The sequence below is a fragment of the Antechinus flavipes genome, chromosome 2, assembly GCF_016432865.1.
Source record: "Antechinus flavipes isolate AdamAnt ecotype Samford, QLD, Australia chromosome 2, AdamAnt_v2, whole genome shotgun sequence".
NCBI lineage: Eukaryota > Metazoa > Chordata > Mammalia > Dasyuromorphia > Dasyuridae > Antechinus > Antechinus flavipes.
The window spans coordinates 282,451,049-282,469,508 of NC_067399.1; the positions used below are offsets into that span (position 1 = coordinate 282,451,049).

The 18,460-nt window shown below is 37.2% G+C and overlaps 1 protein-coding gene and 1 pseudogene across 2 annotated transcripts in view; both read right to left on the bottom strand.

Moving 5' to 3' along the window:
• Positions 1-7,288, bottom strand: part of NUBPL (NUBP iron-sulfur cluster assembly factor, mitochondrial) — a 320,313-nt gene extending 313,025 nt beyond the window's left edge. For both annotated transcript variants that reach the window (XM_051977282.1, XM_051977281.1), the window contains exons 1-2: positions 7,129-7,288; positions 5,425-5,572 (exon numbers count right to left, since the gene is read on the bottom strand). In XM_051977282.1, the coding sequence (XP_051833242.1) occupies positions 5,425-5,572; positions 7,129-7,242 (262 nt within the window). In that variant the 5' untranslated portion in view covers positions 7,243-7,288. The remainder of the gene's footprint in view (positions 1-5,424; positions 5,573-7,128) is intronic.
• Positions 7,289-11,081: 3,793 nt separating this feature from the next.
• Positions 11,082-18,005, bottom strand: LOC127546643 (enhancer of mRNA-decapping protein 3-like; annotated as a pseudogene).
• Between the last annotated feature and the right edge of the window lie 455 nt (positions 18,006-18,460).

Genomic DNA, 18,460 nt, shown 5'->3' on the forward strand with positions numbered 1-18,460 from the left:
TAATTTAAAAAGAACTGTGTATAAATAATTGAATGGCACTATTACTACTACAATTCAAAAAGTTAGACAAAAAGTTCCATACTCCCACACAAACAAAGCTATTCCTAAGTCCACAAGTTATGTAGCAAAATGAAGTGATGTAAATACATGCTAATACTGCAATAGTTTGTCATAAGATAACATTCTCACATCTCAAGAAAGGCCATCCCATCTAAAGCAAATTAAAATCATGAAGCTTGGGGAAAATATTAATTTACTGACTGGTTTGATGAAAAAGCATTTATTAAGCATTTACTATGTATCAAGCAATATGTTAAGTACTGAAGATACAAATACATAAAAATAAAGACAGTATCTGTCCTCGAGGATCTTACTACATTTTAATGGGAATAGCTACATCATAGAAGGGGCACTTAGGTTAAATAGTTACAAAGTGAAGCCCTGGGGTACTAGATAAAAACACCCCACCTAGGAATAATGACAAAGCTGATATTATTCAGGGCTCACATATCAGAATTGGGGAAGGGGAAGCAAGTATTAGACAGATGTCAAAAGCTAACTAATCCTAAACCTCAAAAAAAAAAAATTATCTACTAATAATAAATATCATTATGTTTTTAGAAGTGCTAAAGTATTGAGATTCTATTCTATAATTCATAAAATAGATATTCTACCTTTACTCTCTAGCTTTTCCCATAAAGGGCTTGAAATTGGTAGCCACAAGTCTTTTACCCTCTCTTCAATTCATTCATCACTTTCTTTCCTTCTAATCCTAATCTCTTTTTGGAAAGCAATAAGCTTCAATTTGGTATAGAAAGTTACACTTTATTTATTCTTTCTAGTCCAAGTACTGAGCACAAGACTTAGAAGTATTTGGGGGGAAAAAATTTAATATGAAGACCAATGGGAGAAAGAAAAAATACCTAAAATTGGAAATTCAATTCAGCAAGTATTTATTGAGTACCCAAAATGTACCAAACCCTGAGCTGATGAGTGTGTAGAAAGACAAAAAAGAAAACTGCCCCTACATTCAAGGAGTTGACACTTCTATTAAAAAAATACAACATATACATAGAGAAATAAATACACAATATACAAAAAGTAAATATTTATTGAATTTGTTAATGAAGATTTGAAGTCTATGACCTTTTTTACATAGATGTTGATAATTATTTCAGTATAACTGGTTTTCTTTTTATCCTCTGTATCATTCTAAGAAAGAGTCCATAGACTTTATCAGACCATAAAAAGAGTCCACAACACATTAAAAAAAAAAAAAAAAAGGCAAAAACCAATCCCTGGTGAAAAGGACAAAACATTGATGAGGGAATCAAAAAAATCAAGATTCTAGAACTAAGTCTGCCACTAATTGGTTTGATATAAAGAGAGCCTATAACTACGCTCTTCTCCAATACTTCATCAAGTTAGAGAGTTGATTCTGAGCTCTCAAACATTACATTTGTGAAACACAAAACCTTTGTCAGTTCCCTCCAGATTCAAAAGGTTAAGGAACAAAGCCAAGTCTGGATTATACATTTGATGTATAAAGAGCAGACCAGTTAAGCTTTGAAAAGCTCCAAACTAGGGAAAGAGTGGAAGTTGAGAGCTTTGTGCCTGAGGAAACAGCCATCCTCATAAAATCACAGATCCCCAAAGAATGAAAAGAAAAAAGCCATATGTCCCTTCATTTCCTGAAAATTTCAACTCTGGAAAGACACAAACTCTTTGCTCAGTAAACATAATCAGTTTTGCTTCCTCCTGCTTATATTCTATGCCTCCAAATCCCTCCCCTACTTTTTCTTTCATTGAAGTTTCAAAAGTAAATAGAGATATTTTCATGGGCTAGGAAAAGGCAGACTAAATGGTTCTGAATCAATAAATTATTAATCAATAATCAATCCAATTTAAAAAATTAAATTAAAAAAACATGCATTAAGCCCCTACTAGGAGAAACTCTTACTATAATCAAGAACAGAAAAAATGATCATGCCATCTATAATATAGTTCCAACCTATCTTTCCACACATTTCTAACTGCTCACATTCCCAAAACTTTCATCCCAGTCAAATCACTTTATTCTTTGTCTTTCTCAAATCCATCTTATACTTTTATACCCTTAGAATTTTACTTAAACTACAATTTTCCCTGACTCACTTTTCTCCAAATATCAAACCTTATACAACTCCCAAATTATTCTAGGCCACCAACCTACCTATGAATTCTGATGGCAATTGTCATTTACTTATTGAGTAGTTTTTCAGTCATATCCTATTCATGATCCCATTTAGAGTTTTTTTTGGACCGATATACTGGAATGATTTGCTATTTCCTTCTCCAACTCATTTTATAGATGAAGAAACTGAAGCAAATAAAATTAAGTGACTTACCCAAAGTCACAAAGCTAATAATTGTCTGAGGCTATATTTGAACTTAGTAAGATGAGTCTTCTTGGCTCTAGGCCCAGCATGCTATCCATTGCACCACCTAGCTGCCTAGTCATTTACTTAATAATTCAATTCAAAAATATTTATTAAATGCCTACTGCCTTACATCATATCTCCAGAGCTTAGCACAGTACCTGGCACATAGCAGACCTTTAATAAATGGTTATTGACTTTATTTGACTGTTGTGTGCTAGGTGCTGTGTAGGAAATTAATCATGTACTGCTTGATAATTTTTTAACTATACTGAAATATAATTTAATAATCAGAAATCCATATTTATTATTTAAGTGTTTTCACTATTGACTACCTGTTCTTCCTAAGAGTATCCCTGTCCCTTATTGCCTAGGATACTGCTCCCTTCTACTTTTCCTGTCTGACTATATATTTTCAGTGTCCCTTGAGGTTCATCATCTCCCTCCCACTCTCTAAATGTGAGTGTTCCCCAAGGATCCGATCCTTGATCTAGCCCCCTTCTCTTCTCTTTTACAAAATGGGTTCAACTGTCACTCTGTAGATGACTCCATAATCTATATATCTAGTCCCAAACTCTCCCCTGAGTTTATCTCAAATCGACAACTGCCAGCTGGATATATCCAAAAGGATGTTCCATTGATATCTCAACATGAATTCATCATTCCTTCAAAGCCTATATCTCTTCCCAATTTTTCTATTCCTAATGTTCTAATATTGGCACACTGCTGTCAGGCAATAAAGATTTACTAGGTGTCTACTATGTATCAGAGATAGAAAGAGAAACAAAAACTGGTATCTACTCTCAAGAAACTCACAATCTAACAAGATACAATAAGCAAACAAACATGTACAAACTACATACAGAACAAATAGGTAATAAATAAGAGAGAAGACACCAGAATCGAGATAGGTTGGGAAAGACTTCCTGTAGAAAAAGGAAAATAATCTCTGGCTCTCCTTCATGCTCACTTCCCACATCTGGTCATCTGCCAAGTTTTGTCCATTATGCCTCCAAAATTATCTCTTGAATCTATGATCTGCTTTCCTCTCAAATAATCCTACCCTAGTACAAAGCCTTATTAACTCTGGTCTTTATTATTTTATTTTATTTTATTATTTTAACAATCTCATGAAGATCTCCTATTTCCATAAGCTTTCCTCTCCAAACTAGCCTTCACACAAATGTCAAGATCATCTTCTTCATGCATATGTCTAATTATGTCACTTGTCCTTGCTAAAAAAAAAAAAAAACTTTCAGTAGTTCCCTAGGAGAAAATACAAATTCTTTGATAAGGCATTTAAAGTCTTCCACAATTTGGCTCCAGCTTACCTCTCCAGCCTTATTTTTCATTGCCTCCTTTACATATTTTATAATAATGATGATGATGATTATGAAGGCAGCTAGGTGGCACAATACTTTGACCTAAAGTGAGTAAGATCCGAATACAAATCTAACCATAGACACTTACTTAGCCATACAATTCTGTGCAAGTCACTTAACTGCTATCTGCTTCAGCTTCCTCACCTGTAAATGGGGACAATAATAGCTATTCCGGGGCTTATTGTAAGGATCAAATAATATCCACAAAGTATTACGCAAACTTTAAAGTGATATAATAATGCTAAGCTATAGTTCTTACTTATAAGGATTGCAAAGTGTTTTACCTGTATTATCTCATTTGAGTTTCACTCAATGGTAAGTGAAGTACTGTGAGATAAGTGCTGTATTATTAGTCCAGTTTTACAAATGAAGAAAATGAAGCTTAAGGATTTTGAGTCCCCTGCATCAATTGATTAGTCACATGGAATTATTTAAATCATATTTATTTATTTTATATTTCCCCAGTTATATTTAAAACAATTTTTTTAACTTTTTAAAAAAAAACTTCTGGGTTCCAGATTCTCTCCCTTATCCCCACCTCCATCCTCCATTAAGAAATTACATGTGAAATTATACAAAACATTTCCATAAAAGTCATGTGAAAGAAAACAGATCTCTTAATAAAATAAATTCAAAAAAAAATTAGAAAAAAGAGAGAATATAATTAAATCTCTATTCAGACACAACCAGTTTCTTCTCTGGGTATGGATGGGAGTTGTCATCATAAGTTCTTCACAGTAGGCATATATCATTGTACTACTGAGAATAGCAAAGTCATTTACAGATGGTCATCTCCAAATATTGCCATTACTTTGTATACTGTACATTTCACTTTGCTTGAGTTCATGGAGAACTTTCCAGGTTTTTCTCCAAGAGCATTTCTGCTCATCACTTCCCATAAAAGAATTGTCCATGACAATCATTAACCACTCAAATAGCATTTATTAAGCATTTACTATTTGCCAGGCACTGTGCTGAGCACTGTAGATACACAACTAACACATATTTGGGGTACAATTCAAACTCAAGTCTTCCTGATTCTAAATCCAATGCTCTATCCCTTATGGCACCTATCTGCCTCATCAAGATGCTATATTCTTGATAAAATAAACTAGTAACTGGTTTCCCAATTCAACATGTCATTCTCATCTATATGTATTTGTGCAGCAATTCTAAGTGCCTGAAATCACTTTTTCTTCATCAAAATCTCTCTCTGCCCTTAAGGCTAGATTCAAGTGGCACCCCCTCCCCTGATTCCTAGCCAGCTGAAAGTGTTCTTTTTAAATCTGATTGATTGCTTTTTCTGGATCTCTCCTCTGCTACTATCACATTCTCTCTTGTATTATATTGCTCATACTCCCTTTTTAACAGATTTTAAGCCCACTTCAACTAAGAATTATGTATGTCATTTCTCATCTCCTAACATGAGTCTTATTCACAGTTGGTGTTTAATATATTTAAGTGTATTGAAATGTTTACATCATGTTTTCAAGATTAATGCTTGCTCTATGTTGACCCAATAAATATTAATATATGATAATCATTTTGATAGTAAATACCAGGAAAATACCAGATTTAACATGTTTTTGAATCAGAATAAGATTTCATGTACAATTTTAACATACCTGCTGTAGTAGATTTTCCAACGCCCCCCTTTCCAGAAGCCACTACTATGACTTGTTTCACACCTTCTATAGGTTTTTGCTTAGGAAGTCCTCGAGCCATGATCTGTGCTCTTCTGTCTTTTAAGGCATCACTGTCAGCGCCAGATGACTTTAAAAAAAATACATAATACATTTATGATAAATTCATCAACATGCTCACCTATAGCAACTATTTAAAATGTTCAGAAAGCAAAAAATAAAATTAGGTTAAAATTATTGATAGCCAATCATTAAAAACATTTTTCCCCCGTTCAGTCTTGCTCATAGCAACTGCCTCAGTTTGTGATCAATTACACACTTAACATCTAAAGTGAAAATTGGTAAATGACTTGAAATTTCTCAAAATGGATAATAATGAGACATAAAATATGAAGCACATCCAATGTGTCAGTTTTAAGCTATTAAAGCATAAAACTTGTACTATTAAAGCTTTCCTACTACAGCTTTACTTTAAGCATTAATTATTTAATTTGTAAGACTTGTTGGCCACCCTGGATAGTGTGAGTAAAAGAGGGAAGAAGGAAGCTATGACACAACGAAAAGAATGCTTGTTCTGGAGTTAGGAGGCCTAGTTTCAACTCCCCCAAGTGACTATTATACAAACTTAAACCAAGTTTCTTGACATCAGTGAATCTCAGCATCCTGGTCTCTAAAATAAAGAGGAAGGACTAGGAGATTTCTGAGGTCCTTTCAAAAGCTAGTTCTGTGAAAAGTATAGGAAAAAACCTTCCAAATACTGTTAACTCATCTAGTTTGTTGTTTATTCTTTAAACTCCTTGGAATAGTGCTAAGGTTCACTTACTATATAGACTCCATTCTAACTGCATGGTCTGTGACCACCTACTCTGCCTCCTAGCATGTCCCAGCTGAGTGGGAGAGAGATGCCTAGAAAAGAAGTTAACCCTGACAACTCCATAGCCTGTGTTCAAATTTGTGCCTCGGGTGTGAGGAATGAGGCAAGGATGGTGGAGGAGGAAAACACCCTCCCTCCCCCCCACTCCCCGCTCCGCCCAGCCCTAAGGACTGGGAAAGGCAAAGTCAAGTTGGAGGGAGAAGCCATGGGTTCAACTCCTGATTCTGTCACTTAAGACAGCTAGCATTTATATGGCACTTAAGGGTTTGCAAACGCAGGTGCTATTATTAACTCCATTTTACAAAGGAGGAGACGGGCCTGAGTGAAGTGACTTGCCCAACACAATAAGGGAAGGGCTAAGGCCAAATGTGAAGTCAGGTCTACCGGACTCCAAGTCCTTCACTGTATCCATTGTGTTACTTAGCAGCCTCAAGTCACTTTTATCTTCTGGTCAGTTTCCTCACTGACAAAAAGCCGGCGGTAGCTTGGAAGAAATGCAAGGGGGTCCGGCAGGGAGGCAGCGAGGTGGCAAAGTGGATACAGCGCAGGTCCCGGAGTCAAGAAGACTCATCCTCCGGAGTTCCAATCTGACACTGACTAGCTGTGTGTCTGCTTCAGTTTTCTCATCTGTAAAATGGGTTGGAAAAAGAAACCACGCCACCGTCTTTGCCAAGAAAACCCCAAATGGGGCCGTAGAGTCTGACACGACTGATGAACAAGTTTGAACTATGTGACTTCTGGGAAAGTAAAAGACAAAACTGAAAGTGTCTAGTCGCCCAGCTCGCCCTTTTCCCCACATTGCTTCTACTGACCCGCGGCCGCCAAGGCGAGGCCCGGCCGCTCATCGGCCACGCAGAGCGGCGGACAGAGCCCCAGGGAGAGGCTCGGGGGAACAGCGGCAGCAGAAACCTCGGCCAGGCCCTCATGGCCTTCAGTCCATCCGGCCCGCGCTCCTGCAAGCGTGGAGGTGACCACGGCCTTTGGCGCGTTGTGATGACGTCACGTAGCAACGCTTGGCGTCCCCGCCCTGGAGACCGAGGAGAAGGCGGTGCTTCTGGTGGAACAGCCGCCCAATGGCCTACAAGCTCCGCGGTTTTTGCAGAACCCAGGAGCTGGGGCTCTTGCTCTTGCCTTCAAGTGGGATTGTTTCCCCTTGATCTGGATACTGATGACTTTCGTTCTGCGGGGTGTAGGTCTAAAAAACGGTGGCCCCGAACCCTAGTCCACAAGACTGCAGATGCCAATCATTTGTGTTCACGACAGCGCGAGCCACCCCGTGGAAATGTGGAGCTAAAAAGCATGAACTAAGGGGCTCTAAATACATTAAATAATTAACTACGTTATTAAACTAATACTTACTTTAAATAATTGATAAATAAGTCAATAAATAATTGAATAGCAGGGGAATAGGCCATTTTAATCTTAATGAAAGAATGACAAATGGGGGGAGGAAGGGGGAATAGTTTTTTGTTATTCTGAACGTGATATTCACCAACAAATGAGTATTTCCATGTATTTATAAAGATCAGAGAAGACTGCATGTGAAACCGAAAATCTATTACTACTTCTTTTTTTTAAAAAATATTTTATTTTATTTAATAATAACTTTATATTGACAGAATCCATGCCAGGGTAATTTTTTACAACATTATCCCTTGCACTCGCTTCTGTTCCGATTTTTCCCCTCCCTCCCTCCACCCCCTCCCCTAGATGGCAAGCAGTCCTATATATGTTAGATATGTTGCAGTATATCCTAGATACAACATATGTTTGCAGAACCTACTTACTTTTTTTTTTTTAAAAAGGTGGGGGGTGCTGCAAATGTGAAATACAACTGATGAAAGCACTATTGTTTTTAGGAAAGAGGTGATAGAGAGGACACCATATAGTCAGTGAGGCCCATGTGTGGTGAGGGCATTTTACTTGTGTGTGGCTCAGTAAAAAACAGTAAAAACATTTCTAGCTTCTTTCTCTTCACCCTTCTCCAAGAAGACTTTCATTTCCTATCAGGAGGGAAAGCAGAAGGTTGGGACCAGAAGCTACTCTGCTCTCTTCAGAGAGAGGGAGATATGATACTAGAAATATATCTATTTGCTTCCTTAAATATTGTTCATCTAGGGAATATAATTTGGTTCCATCTAACTTTTGATCACTTTGTTATTTTAAGGTGTTAAGGAAAGGCCCCAAACTTTATTTCCAAGGCACAACACCTTTCACACTTAATACTGATTCTACAATGAATAATAAAAAATAGCAAAGAAAATTATTTATCCCATCCATAGCAAAACAGAAAACAGAGAAGATGTTCATATGAAAATATATATGAGACAGTACAAAATGAAGGAACTCTCCCATCAGTCCAATCTAAAGCATGTCCTAGATCTCACCCAAGGGTAAATTCACCTAAGTATCTAAAGTCTCAAGCTAGTAATAAGGATATGATAAAGACTGCCTCTCTTCTCATGTCTTCCCAGAGGCTTTTCCTTCAGCAATGTGAAGGAAGTTGGCTTCTTCCATCTCTTCTCTTGAATCTGGAAGCTGACTTGATGTGCTGTGCTGGAAGAATACTATCACTGGGAGAGTCTCAAAGTGGGATTCACATAGAGATACCGTCCCTGATAAGTGCCAAAGCAGTGACTGGCCAAGAACTGAAGCTCTCACTTCTCACCAACTTCACTCTGCCTCTCAGAAGATCATCTCCACCAGTAATGAGAGTGTCTCATAGCAATGGGTCTTGAAATAGGGTTTATATTAATTTTATTTAATTGTTTTATTTTGTTGCAAGAGATAATTCAAGGAATGGGTGTAATCTGTAAGTGTAAAGTAATATCAGCATCCTTGTAAATATCAGCATAAAGTAAAAACAGCATATCAATAAAACTTCAGACTGGAAAACTAAAGAAGGTAGTATGCTAAAAATGGGAAGAATTTTAAATGCAAAAAAAAAAGCGCTTAGAAATAATAGACAACTGTTGGAACTTATTAAATAAGATGATATGATCAGATCTCCTATAGGAGGTCCTTTAGACCTTACTTTGTGGCTAAGTGGACAATGAATTGGAGCTGGTAAATAGAGACTAGAAGACCAATTAGGAGACTATACCAATACTCTAGTTGAAAGGTGATAAGGTCCTGAACTGGGTTATGTGAGTGAAGAGAATGAGAGATACCTGAGAGATGTTCTGACTATAGAAATAACAAAATATGTCAGTCCTTCAATCAACAAGGCTTTATTAAACCCCTATTATATGCTAGATGCTGTGCTAAGTCCTGAAAATACAAATACAAGCAGATAATCCTTGTCTTCAAGAAGTTTACTTTCTAATAAGGAAAAGCAACACAAAGGGAAGCTAAAAAGGGTAAGAAAAGAGGGAAGAGAGATTAAGGTCACAGGTTTAGGGGCATAGAAGAGAAATATATTGAAAATATTCTGGAGGAGAAAGAAGTAAATGGTTTGAGAATCCTTTTTACATGAAGATTCTAGGAAGACTGTCCACTACAAGAGAGGAGCTACTGGGCAGAGGCTATTTCCAGTCTGTGAATCAGGGTTAAAGTGAACTTGCAGATGAAGTTTCTAGGATATAATAGAGAAAATTCAGGATGCAATCTGGAAAGAAATAAAGCAACTGAAGATGACAACTGATTTCATATATATTTCATATATACAGTGAATGAGAGTGAAGGTTACATCAAGTAAATCTGAGTAACTGGAAGAATAGATGCTATGCTTGACATAATAGAAAAGAGTAGATTTGAGAGAAAAGATGAGATCTGTCCTAAAATACTAAGTTTGAGATCACTTCCAAACAAGCCATTTCACTTAAGTAGTTAAGTGTTATAGGATTAGAGTTCAAGAGAGAACTGAATATATAGCACTGGAAGTCATCTCATAGATGGGGGCTAATGAAACCAAGAGAGAAAATGTAGAGAAAAGAAGACAATCCAGGAAAAAACCTTGGAAGTCACAATGTGGGTGGAATGGATGATGAATGGATGATGAACCAAAAAAGGAGACTAACAAGGAATGGTCACACAACCAAGGAGAGACAGGAGGGGAGAGGAGAGAAACAGACAGACAGAGGCAGAGACACAAAATGTATGTATTCAAGAATGGTATTCAATTCACATGCTAGAAAGAACTCAAACAAAATGAAAACTTAGAAGAGGCCATTGGACTTGGCAATTAAGAGTCACAGAGAGAGAAAAAAGATAATAGTGATGAGGTCTTGGATTGTAGAGGGCTTAGAAGAGAATGAGATAAGAGAATATAGAAGTATATAGATAGCTTTCTCAAAGGTTTTTTTCCCCAAAAGTTTGGCTGAGAAAGGAAGGAGAAATATACAATAGGAAGCAGGAATTGTCAACTCTTAATGTGGGTTGCTTTTTGTTTGTTTTTTAAGATGGGAGAAATACTGGCATGCTTGTGGGCAGCAGAAAAATGATCAGTAGATAGAGATATGTGAAAGACTGAAGAAAAGTAAAATGATGGTGAAAATAATCTTCTAGAGAAAATACAAGAGAATGAGAATAAGAGTATAGGTAGAAAGGTTGGTATTAATAAAGAGAAGGGCTACCTCTTCATGAGAGACTGGAGTAAAGAAAGAACTAGTTAAGTTACTGTCAAAGGTCTGTGAAATAAGAGGAGAAAGCCTGGGTAAATAGTCACTATTAGGTAAAATATGAAACAAGGACTTCAACTAAGAGTGTGGAAGAAGGATTTTTTTGGGGGGTGGGGAGCTTCCCATCCTTAAGGCAGTCTCTTAAGTCACACGTCAGCCTTAGGGATTCCAAATTTGCAGCCAAAGGGTGAGCAGCAGTTGATGCTCACCTCCTGAAACACCTGCTGAGGAATGCCAATGTCACACAGGTAAATGCGTCCCGCATGCTCACCAAGGAGCAGGGGCAGGGCCAGGGCCAGGGACCACTTGGCATCGATGCCCAGTTCAGCCTCGCCCATGGGCGGGTCAATGCTGAAGACGGGAGCCCAGTTCTGATTGGCCCAGTCCACAGCCACTTTGTACCAGGGCTGGTAGCGGAGGAAGGCGTTCTCATGACAACCCAGGCAATTGATCACCAGGTCCACGGGGCTGATGAGGAGATCTTCCCAGATGTCAGGGATGTGCTGACCTTGAGAGGAAGGACAGCCACCTTTGACGTACCCCTCACCCCAGGCCCTGCAGACACTCTTCTGTACAGGGGCAAGCATTCTCTTGTTAGAACATGAGAGCCTGCCTTCCCATGTGGACTGAACTTTGAACATCTCTGGATATCAAGGGTTGCTGAAATACCTTTGAGATTGGACACCTGCTGGTCCTGTGTCTTGCTTGAAAGTGACAGTTCATTGCTGATAGACTCTAACATCTTGACAAAGTTAGGCAGGAAGAGGATAACATGCACATCGTGGTTGGCAAGGTGTTGTGGCCCACAACTTATACCCTGTGTCCCCTTCACATGGGGACCACAAAGTAGGGCTACTGTGGGCCTTTGGTGGACATTCTTGGGATTCAGTCTGTTAGGTCCTCCCAGCAGGGTCAGGGCCATTTGGCTGGCACAAACTCCAGTCATCTCCAGCCTCCGTTCCAGTGTGAGATAATACCTCTCAACTACTCATAATAGTTTCTTGTGCAGCTCATAGGAGACACTCAGGACAATCAGCCCAGAGTCAGTACAGAATTCTTTGCTTGTATTCTGGGACACCATAATCCACCATTATCTGATTGGTTCAGATTCTAATATATTTTCATCATGACGGCATCAAGTGGGTCTTTCATTTGGGGTGCCCTGGGAACGGGTACCACTCCTGGAAGAAGGAATCCTATAGGGGAGCTTGAGAAGTTTTAGAAGAGTTCCACTGAAAAATGACAGAGAAGAGGGGGGAAAGGATTTCTTATTTGAGCTTTTTTACTTAAGAAGAAAATTAAATGCAAAGGAAAGCCAAGAATGCAATGTAATGGACTAAGAAATTGGTAGGTACAAGGAGGTGAAAGGAGGGAGACAGAGCCAGATCTTAATGAGAGCCAAAACATGGAAAGAATATCAGAAGATAGAAATAGATTGAATATTTTTGGTCTGGTTTTACTTTGTTGTTTTTTGATGAAATCTAAATCTGAGATAAGAGCTGACTGTGACCTATGAGCCAAATCTGGACTTCTGCCAATTTTGTACAGCTTATGATCTGTACAATGGTTTTTACATTTTTAAATACAAAATTACATTCTTAGATTGTGTGTCATACAAAAAAAGAAGGCAAGCCAGATTTGGCCTGTGGGCCATTGTATGTATTATTTTCACTGTAGTGGCCTGAATACCACCATTAACAGCAGCACAGGAGTCCTCCCACAATGTAAGAACAACTTTGCTCAGTCTGTTTTGAATATTTGTGTTGCAGATTTAGAACTGAAGAATGAGCAATCATCTAATATAATATCCTCATTTTTCAGGTGGGAAAACCAATGCCCCAAAACTAAGCCTTTATTAAGTAACTTATCAAAGACCACAAAATAAATAACTAACAATCCTAGGATTCAAATACCACTTCTGACTTCAGATTCAGTACTCTGCATTCTACTACTACTCTGCATTCCATGAAGGACCCTAGCATAAACATTAAACATTAGGTAAAAGGCAAAATAGGTAAAATCAAAGAAATAATTATTTTTGACAATTCAACTGAAATACAAAAAGAATTACATTGCTGACACTAGCTGCAAGTTTTAAAATCTAATTAGCTAGGGTCACAATCCCTCATAAGATATCTTGGAGATGACATTCTAGACAAAGGGAGTATCATGAGAGGGTTAAGAGGAAGGTAAACTGAAGGCACATCCAGGAAATATTTATCCATCCAGTTTGGTTCAAGCAAACAGTACCTGAAGAGAAGATAAATCTAGAAGGGGAGAGTAGACCAGATCATACAGGCCTTAAATTACAGGTGAGAAGTTTGGGCCTTGTTAGCCAACAATTAGAAAGCACAAATGCTCTTAAATTAGAGAATATGGTTATGATTGTGCTTTAGAAAAATTAATCTGGCAATTGTGTTGGATGGTTTGGAAGTGAAAATTAAAGTCAGAGAAGCAACTTTGAAATTTGAAATGCCTTAGGCATGATACAAGTCATGATACAATTTTTTGTTTGACTTCAATTATTATACTGGTTTAAGCAAGAGTTATAATCTATAGGATTTTGGTAGGCCGCAGGGAAGGAAAGGAAGGAATGCCAAAGTTCTCTATACCAAAAATAAACTGTAGAGATTATTTAATTACTAAGTACTTTCCAAGATTGAACCTAGTCTGCTTGAGTTCGGCATTTTGGTAAAAGTCACAGATTATAATCTTTTCTTCTAATTTAGTATTTACTTTGGACTTTGTCCTAACCATTTGATGATATGATGGCACCAAAGACTAATTTATTACCAGTGATTACCTATTAAAATATATTTATCATCCATGACATATCTTTTCTACCTGTTATTTTACCATCTACCATTCTTTTTTTGAGTTGGGGGGAGAGGAAGAAAATCATTCGGGATTAAATGATTTACATAGGATACACAGTTAATAAGTATCTGAGATCACATTAGAACTCAAATCCTCCTGACTCCAAGGCTGATTCTATTCACTACACCACCACCATCTTCTCAATTCCTGCCCATCCAATGTAGATAAGTTATGTTGGCCTAGCCCAGCTCCAAACTCCCACCTCTCACTGTCATGCTATCTTAAGCTACATTGAGAGAATTTTTTTTTATTTTAAAGGAAGAAGAAAGTTACAATCCCACTCCACCATGCCTTTCTCTGACCTTATTTCAGTGGAGCAGTAAATATTTCATAAGCACCTGCTAAATGCTTGGGAGAAGAAAAAAAAGGAAGAGAAAAAGAAAAAGGAGGAAGAGAAGGAGGAGGAGAAGGAGGAGGAGGAGGAGGAAAAGAAAGAGGAGGAGAAGAGAAGGAGAAGGAAAAAGGAAGAAGGAAGAAGGAAAGAAAGAAGAAGAGAAGGGAGGAGGAGGAGGAGGAGGAAGAGGGAGACAATTCCAACTGACAATAGATCTGTTTGTACAGGTATTATGTTAGTTTCTGGGATCTACAGTTTAAACAAGGCACTGATAGTGGAAAACATCCAGAGAAGGTAAAAGACCTTGCCCGGAATCCATGTCACAAGAATTCCTTGAGGGAAAGGAGGATGTTTATCGCAGAGAAGAGATTTGGGAGGACATGACATCTGTTCTAAAGTTTTTGAAGGGCTTCAAGGTACAAGAAAGTATAGACTTGTTTTACTTACCCCCAGAGTGCAGAACTTTTGGTTCTGCAACTGGTTTACATTGCAGAGATTAATCTTGTCTTGATACCAGGAGAAACTTCCTAAGAACTAGAGCTGGACAGAAGTGGAATGAATTGCCCCAAGATGCTTCCTGAAGCCTTATCCCATCACCCCCATCACCATCTACTGCTTTCACCCTCCTCAATTCACTTTCTATTACCAGTCTAATAGATAATATATATCTATTATATATTATTCTGTGCTATACTCCTTCTGGAATGTAAGTTTTTGGAGGATACTGGCATCTTTGTTTCCATCTTTGTCTCTCAGAGCTCAGCATATGGCACTGGGATTCTGTGTGTGTGTGTGTGTGTGTGTGTGTGTGAGAGAGAGAGAGAGAGAGAGAGAGAGAGAGAGAGATTGAGAAATGAAATTACCAGAGACTCACCAAAATCAAGTGAGACTCAGAAGAAGGAAAATACTTAGATTTCTGTCTGCTTCATGCCAAAATAAAAATGTCATTTGAAACTGTAAGGGACAGACTGACAATTTAAGCCCAGTCCTTAGAACAAGAGCAATATGCTCTCCCCCAAGGATTGGTAATACAGCTTTTTGAAACATATAATAGAAGGGGAACTTGTGCAGGTATCTTGTTTCCTCTCAACTTACCCAAGAGGTGATGAACAGAGAATGAATACAAAAGGCATGACAAAAGCTCTTTCCCTTCCCTGGAAACTTTCAAGTAAAAAACTTCCTGGTAGGAAAAGAAGTAGTGGCAGCTGCTTCACCTCTCTATGCAAACCATCAATATGGCAACAATGCATGGCTCTGTTTTTTTTTTTTTTTTTTCTGTCCCTGTGGTAGATTCTCTTCTGATCACAGGTAAAAGAATATCAGAGCTAGAATGGATCACATTATAAGCTTGTGAGTTTCAAAAGTTTGGGACAGTCACAAGAGGATCCATAACTAGAATCCACAGCAGATTGTTATGGTAGTTACAACAGCGGAGCCCAGTGAGGAGCTGGCCAAGCATTTAATCCATCTTGTAGAGAAGTTAGATGGTCCTGAAAGTTGGACAGTGATTTGTACATCAACTTTTCTACATCTAGAAGTGAACTTTTTGGGGTAGAATAGTTGGTAATTATCACTTTAAGTCTAGGTCCACACTCACCAGGACTAAGACAGTTAAATTGATTAGGGCTTCCAGTCTCAAACATTTTTATACTTCAGTTTTTTACTATATCATCTCAATAAATATTTCTTTGTAAAAACTAATTGATGTTAATTGATAAACTGACTGTGAGGATAAACTAGTCAAAATTATATTGGGACAGTAATCACTGGCTGAATAATAGCCAGTGAGGAGACAGTAAATGGGTGAATGATAATAACCATAGATAGTGAACAGTAACTTTAGGTTAACCCTAGGACTTTGAGAGGGAAGAAATAACTTTGCCCTGAGGATCTAACTTGCCAGCCTAAAGAGGATTGGGAAAATGGTTGAGTCTCTATATAACACATAATATTGTAGCATTCATTTATGCTCTGGGCAGCAAGGTGGCACAGTGAATAGAGTGCTAGGCTGGACATAAGAAAACTCATATTCCTGAGTTCAAATCTGGCTTCAGACACTTACTAGCTGCTGGCACCACAAGCAAGTCATTTAATCCTGTTTGCCTCAGTTTCTTCATCTATAAGATGATCTGGAAAAGGAAATGGTAAATCATTCCAGTATCATTGCCAAGAAAACCCAAAATGGGATCATGAATAGTCAGGCAGTCTACAAGTAACTGAGCAACTACAACAATCTATGCTTTACTGGGTATTTCTTATTTATAAGCATATCACTCAATATCATTGGAATCTATTTTAAGTTCTGAGTCATAGGCAATGATTCAACTTATTAATTTTATGTATTTAGGCATGTATACATCCCTATATATCTACTGATTACAAATTGGCATGTTTCCTGTAAATTTAGCAGTTTCAAAAATTAAGGTCCATTTGGATATTACAGAAAAATAAATAAAAGTTATCATATACATTAACATGCTATCTGCCTTCTTAAAACAGTAGAGCAAGAACATGAGTAATAAAGAATTATGATTTCAATCTGGGTGTCTTCTACTGAGTAGTAGTAGACAAAATTATAAAGAAGGTATTTTGTCACAGTCAACCTCACATCCCACTGGTTCCTTGGTTTCCTCTCTCTCTTCCTCCTCCTCCTGAGTGTGTGTGTGTGTGTGTGTGTGTGTGTGTGTCCCATTGCCATTTAACATTGTCCATGAGCATTTGATAAAATATCTATGATTTTTAAAAATAAATAAAAAATTTTAGCCAATATCAGGGACATTTACACTTTAGTAGAGGTTTCTTGAAAACTAAAAAGTCTTAAAAATCCAAATAACTGAACCCCTTTAATAGTGGGATTTCAGGTATAAAGGAACAAATACAAAATTTGGAATCAGATGACCTGCTTTCATTTCTTCCACCTATGAAACCAGGGGTATGTTGAAGCCAGCTCAAACTGATTCTCAGCAGAGGCAATTATAGAGCTTTCAATGTGGTCATTTATATCTTGGAAATCAACAAGCCCTATAAATCAGGGCTTAATTTATTGTTTTGTTGATTATCTAGACTCAATACAATGTTGATTAAATTTAATTTAAAGTTAAAAGTATATTATGGGTACATTTATCTGTTGTATATTCAGACTCGGTTGTTACACATTTTCCAGCATACCACTAAAGGTAACCCTGGCTAAGGGCCTCTATGTCTAAGCTTCAGCCTTTTCATTAATAAAATGAGAGAGTTATGCTAGATGATTTCTATGATTCTTTTTAGTTCTAAATCTATGATTCTATGGCAAACCCACAATGTCAACATTTTGAGAAGCAAAGATAGAGACAAAGAAAGAAACAGAGAGAGGCTATGAAGTTAACCTCTTCCTTAACAGATGAAAAAACAGATGAAGAAACTGAGATTGAAGAGGTTAAATGATTTTCTCAGAGTTACATAGATGATATCTGAATAAGCTGAGATCTTCCAGATTTCAAATCCAGAACTCTATTTGCTATGCCACCCAGCCTCCATAGAGCTTATTTACATTAAATGTTCCTTCCAAATTCTATTCCTTTAAAATATTTTCTATTATGTTTATTAATCTACAATATTTCTATTCTATTGTAATTATACTCTTTTATTATAACTTAAGCATAAATATTTTCCCTAATTAAATTCTTTAATTTATGTCTGTCTGCTAGCCCCTGTGTTTAATCAATAAATATATGGAAGGAAATATAAAACAATATTGTCATTTGCTTCTTATTTTTTTTTTTTGTGTAGGCTAAAGATCTTTCTGGTCTGTTCTGGAAGGGACTAAAGTTATAGTGTTACTCTCTGTTCTCAAAATGTACCTGAGGGTCTCCTCCATTCTATAATATTTAGACAGGGGGTATACTTTTTAATGTATAATGAATACATAAAAAAGTAATACAAATAAAGGTTTTTTACTGACACTAATAATAGCTAACTGCACAGTAGCATAGTGGCCTGGGGAGATGAAGGATGATTTTGTAGATGGGAGGCATTCAATTGACCAGTGTAAACCAATTTAAAATAGTTATCTCCACCCCAGGAGAAATATAATGATGTCTGTTAGAATCACTGAAGGCAATACAAATCAATGTTGCAGAAAATTCTTCAAAATTATCCTCAGAAGGACCTGTGAACCAGAATCAGTACAACCCTATGATGAATAATACATGATATTTCTATAACCTTTTGCTATACAGAATGTTTTCACATTTGTTCTTCATAACATTCCTCTGAAATAGGTCAGATATTATTATTATTGTTATTATTATTATTTCCGTTTTATTAATGAGG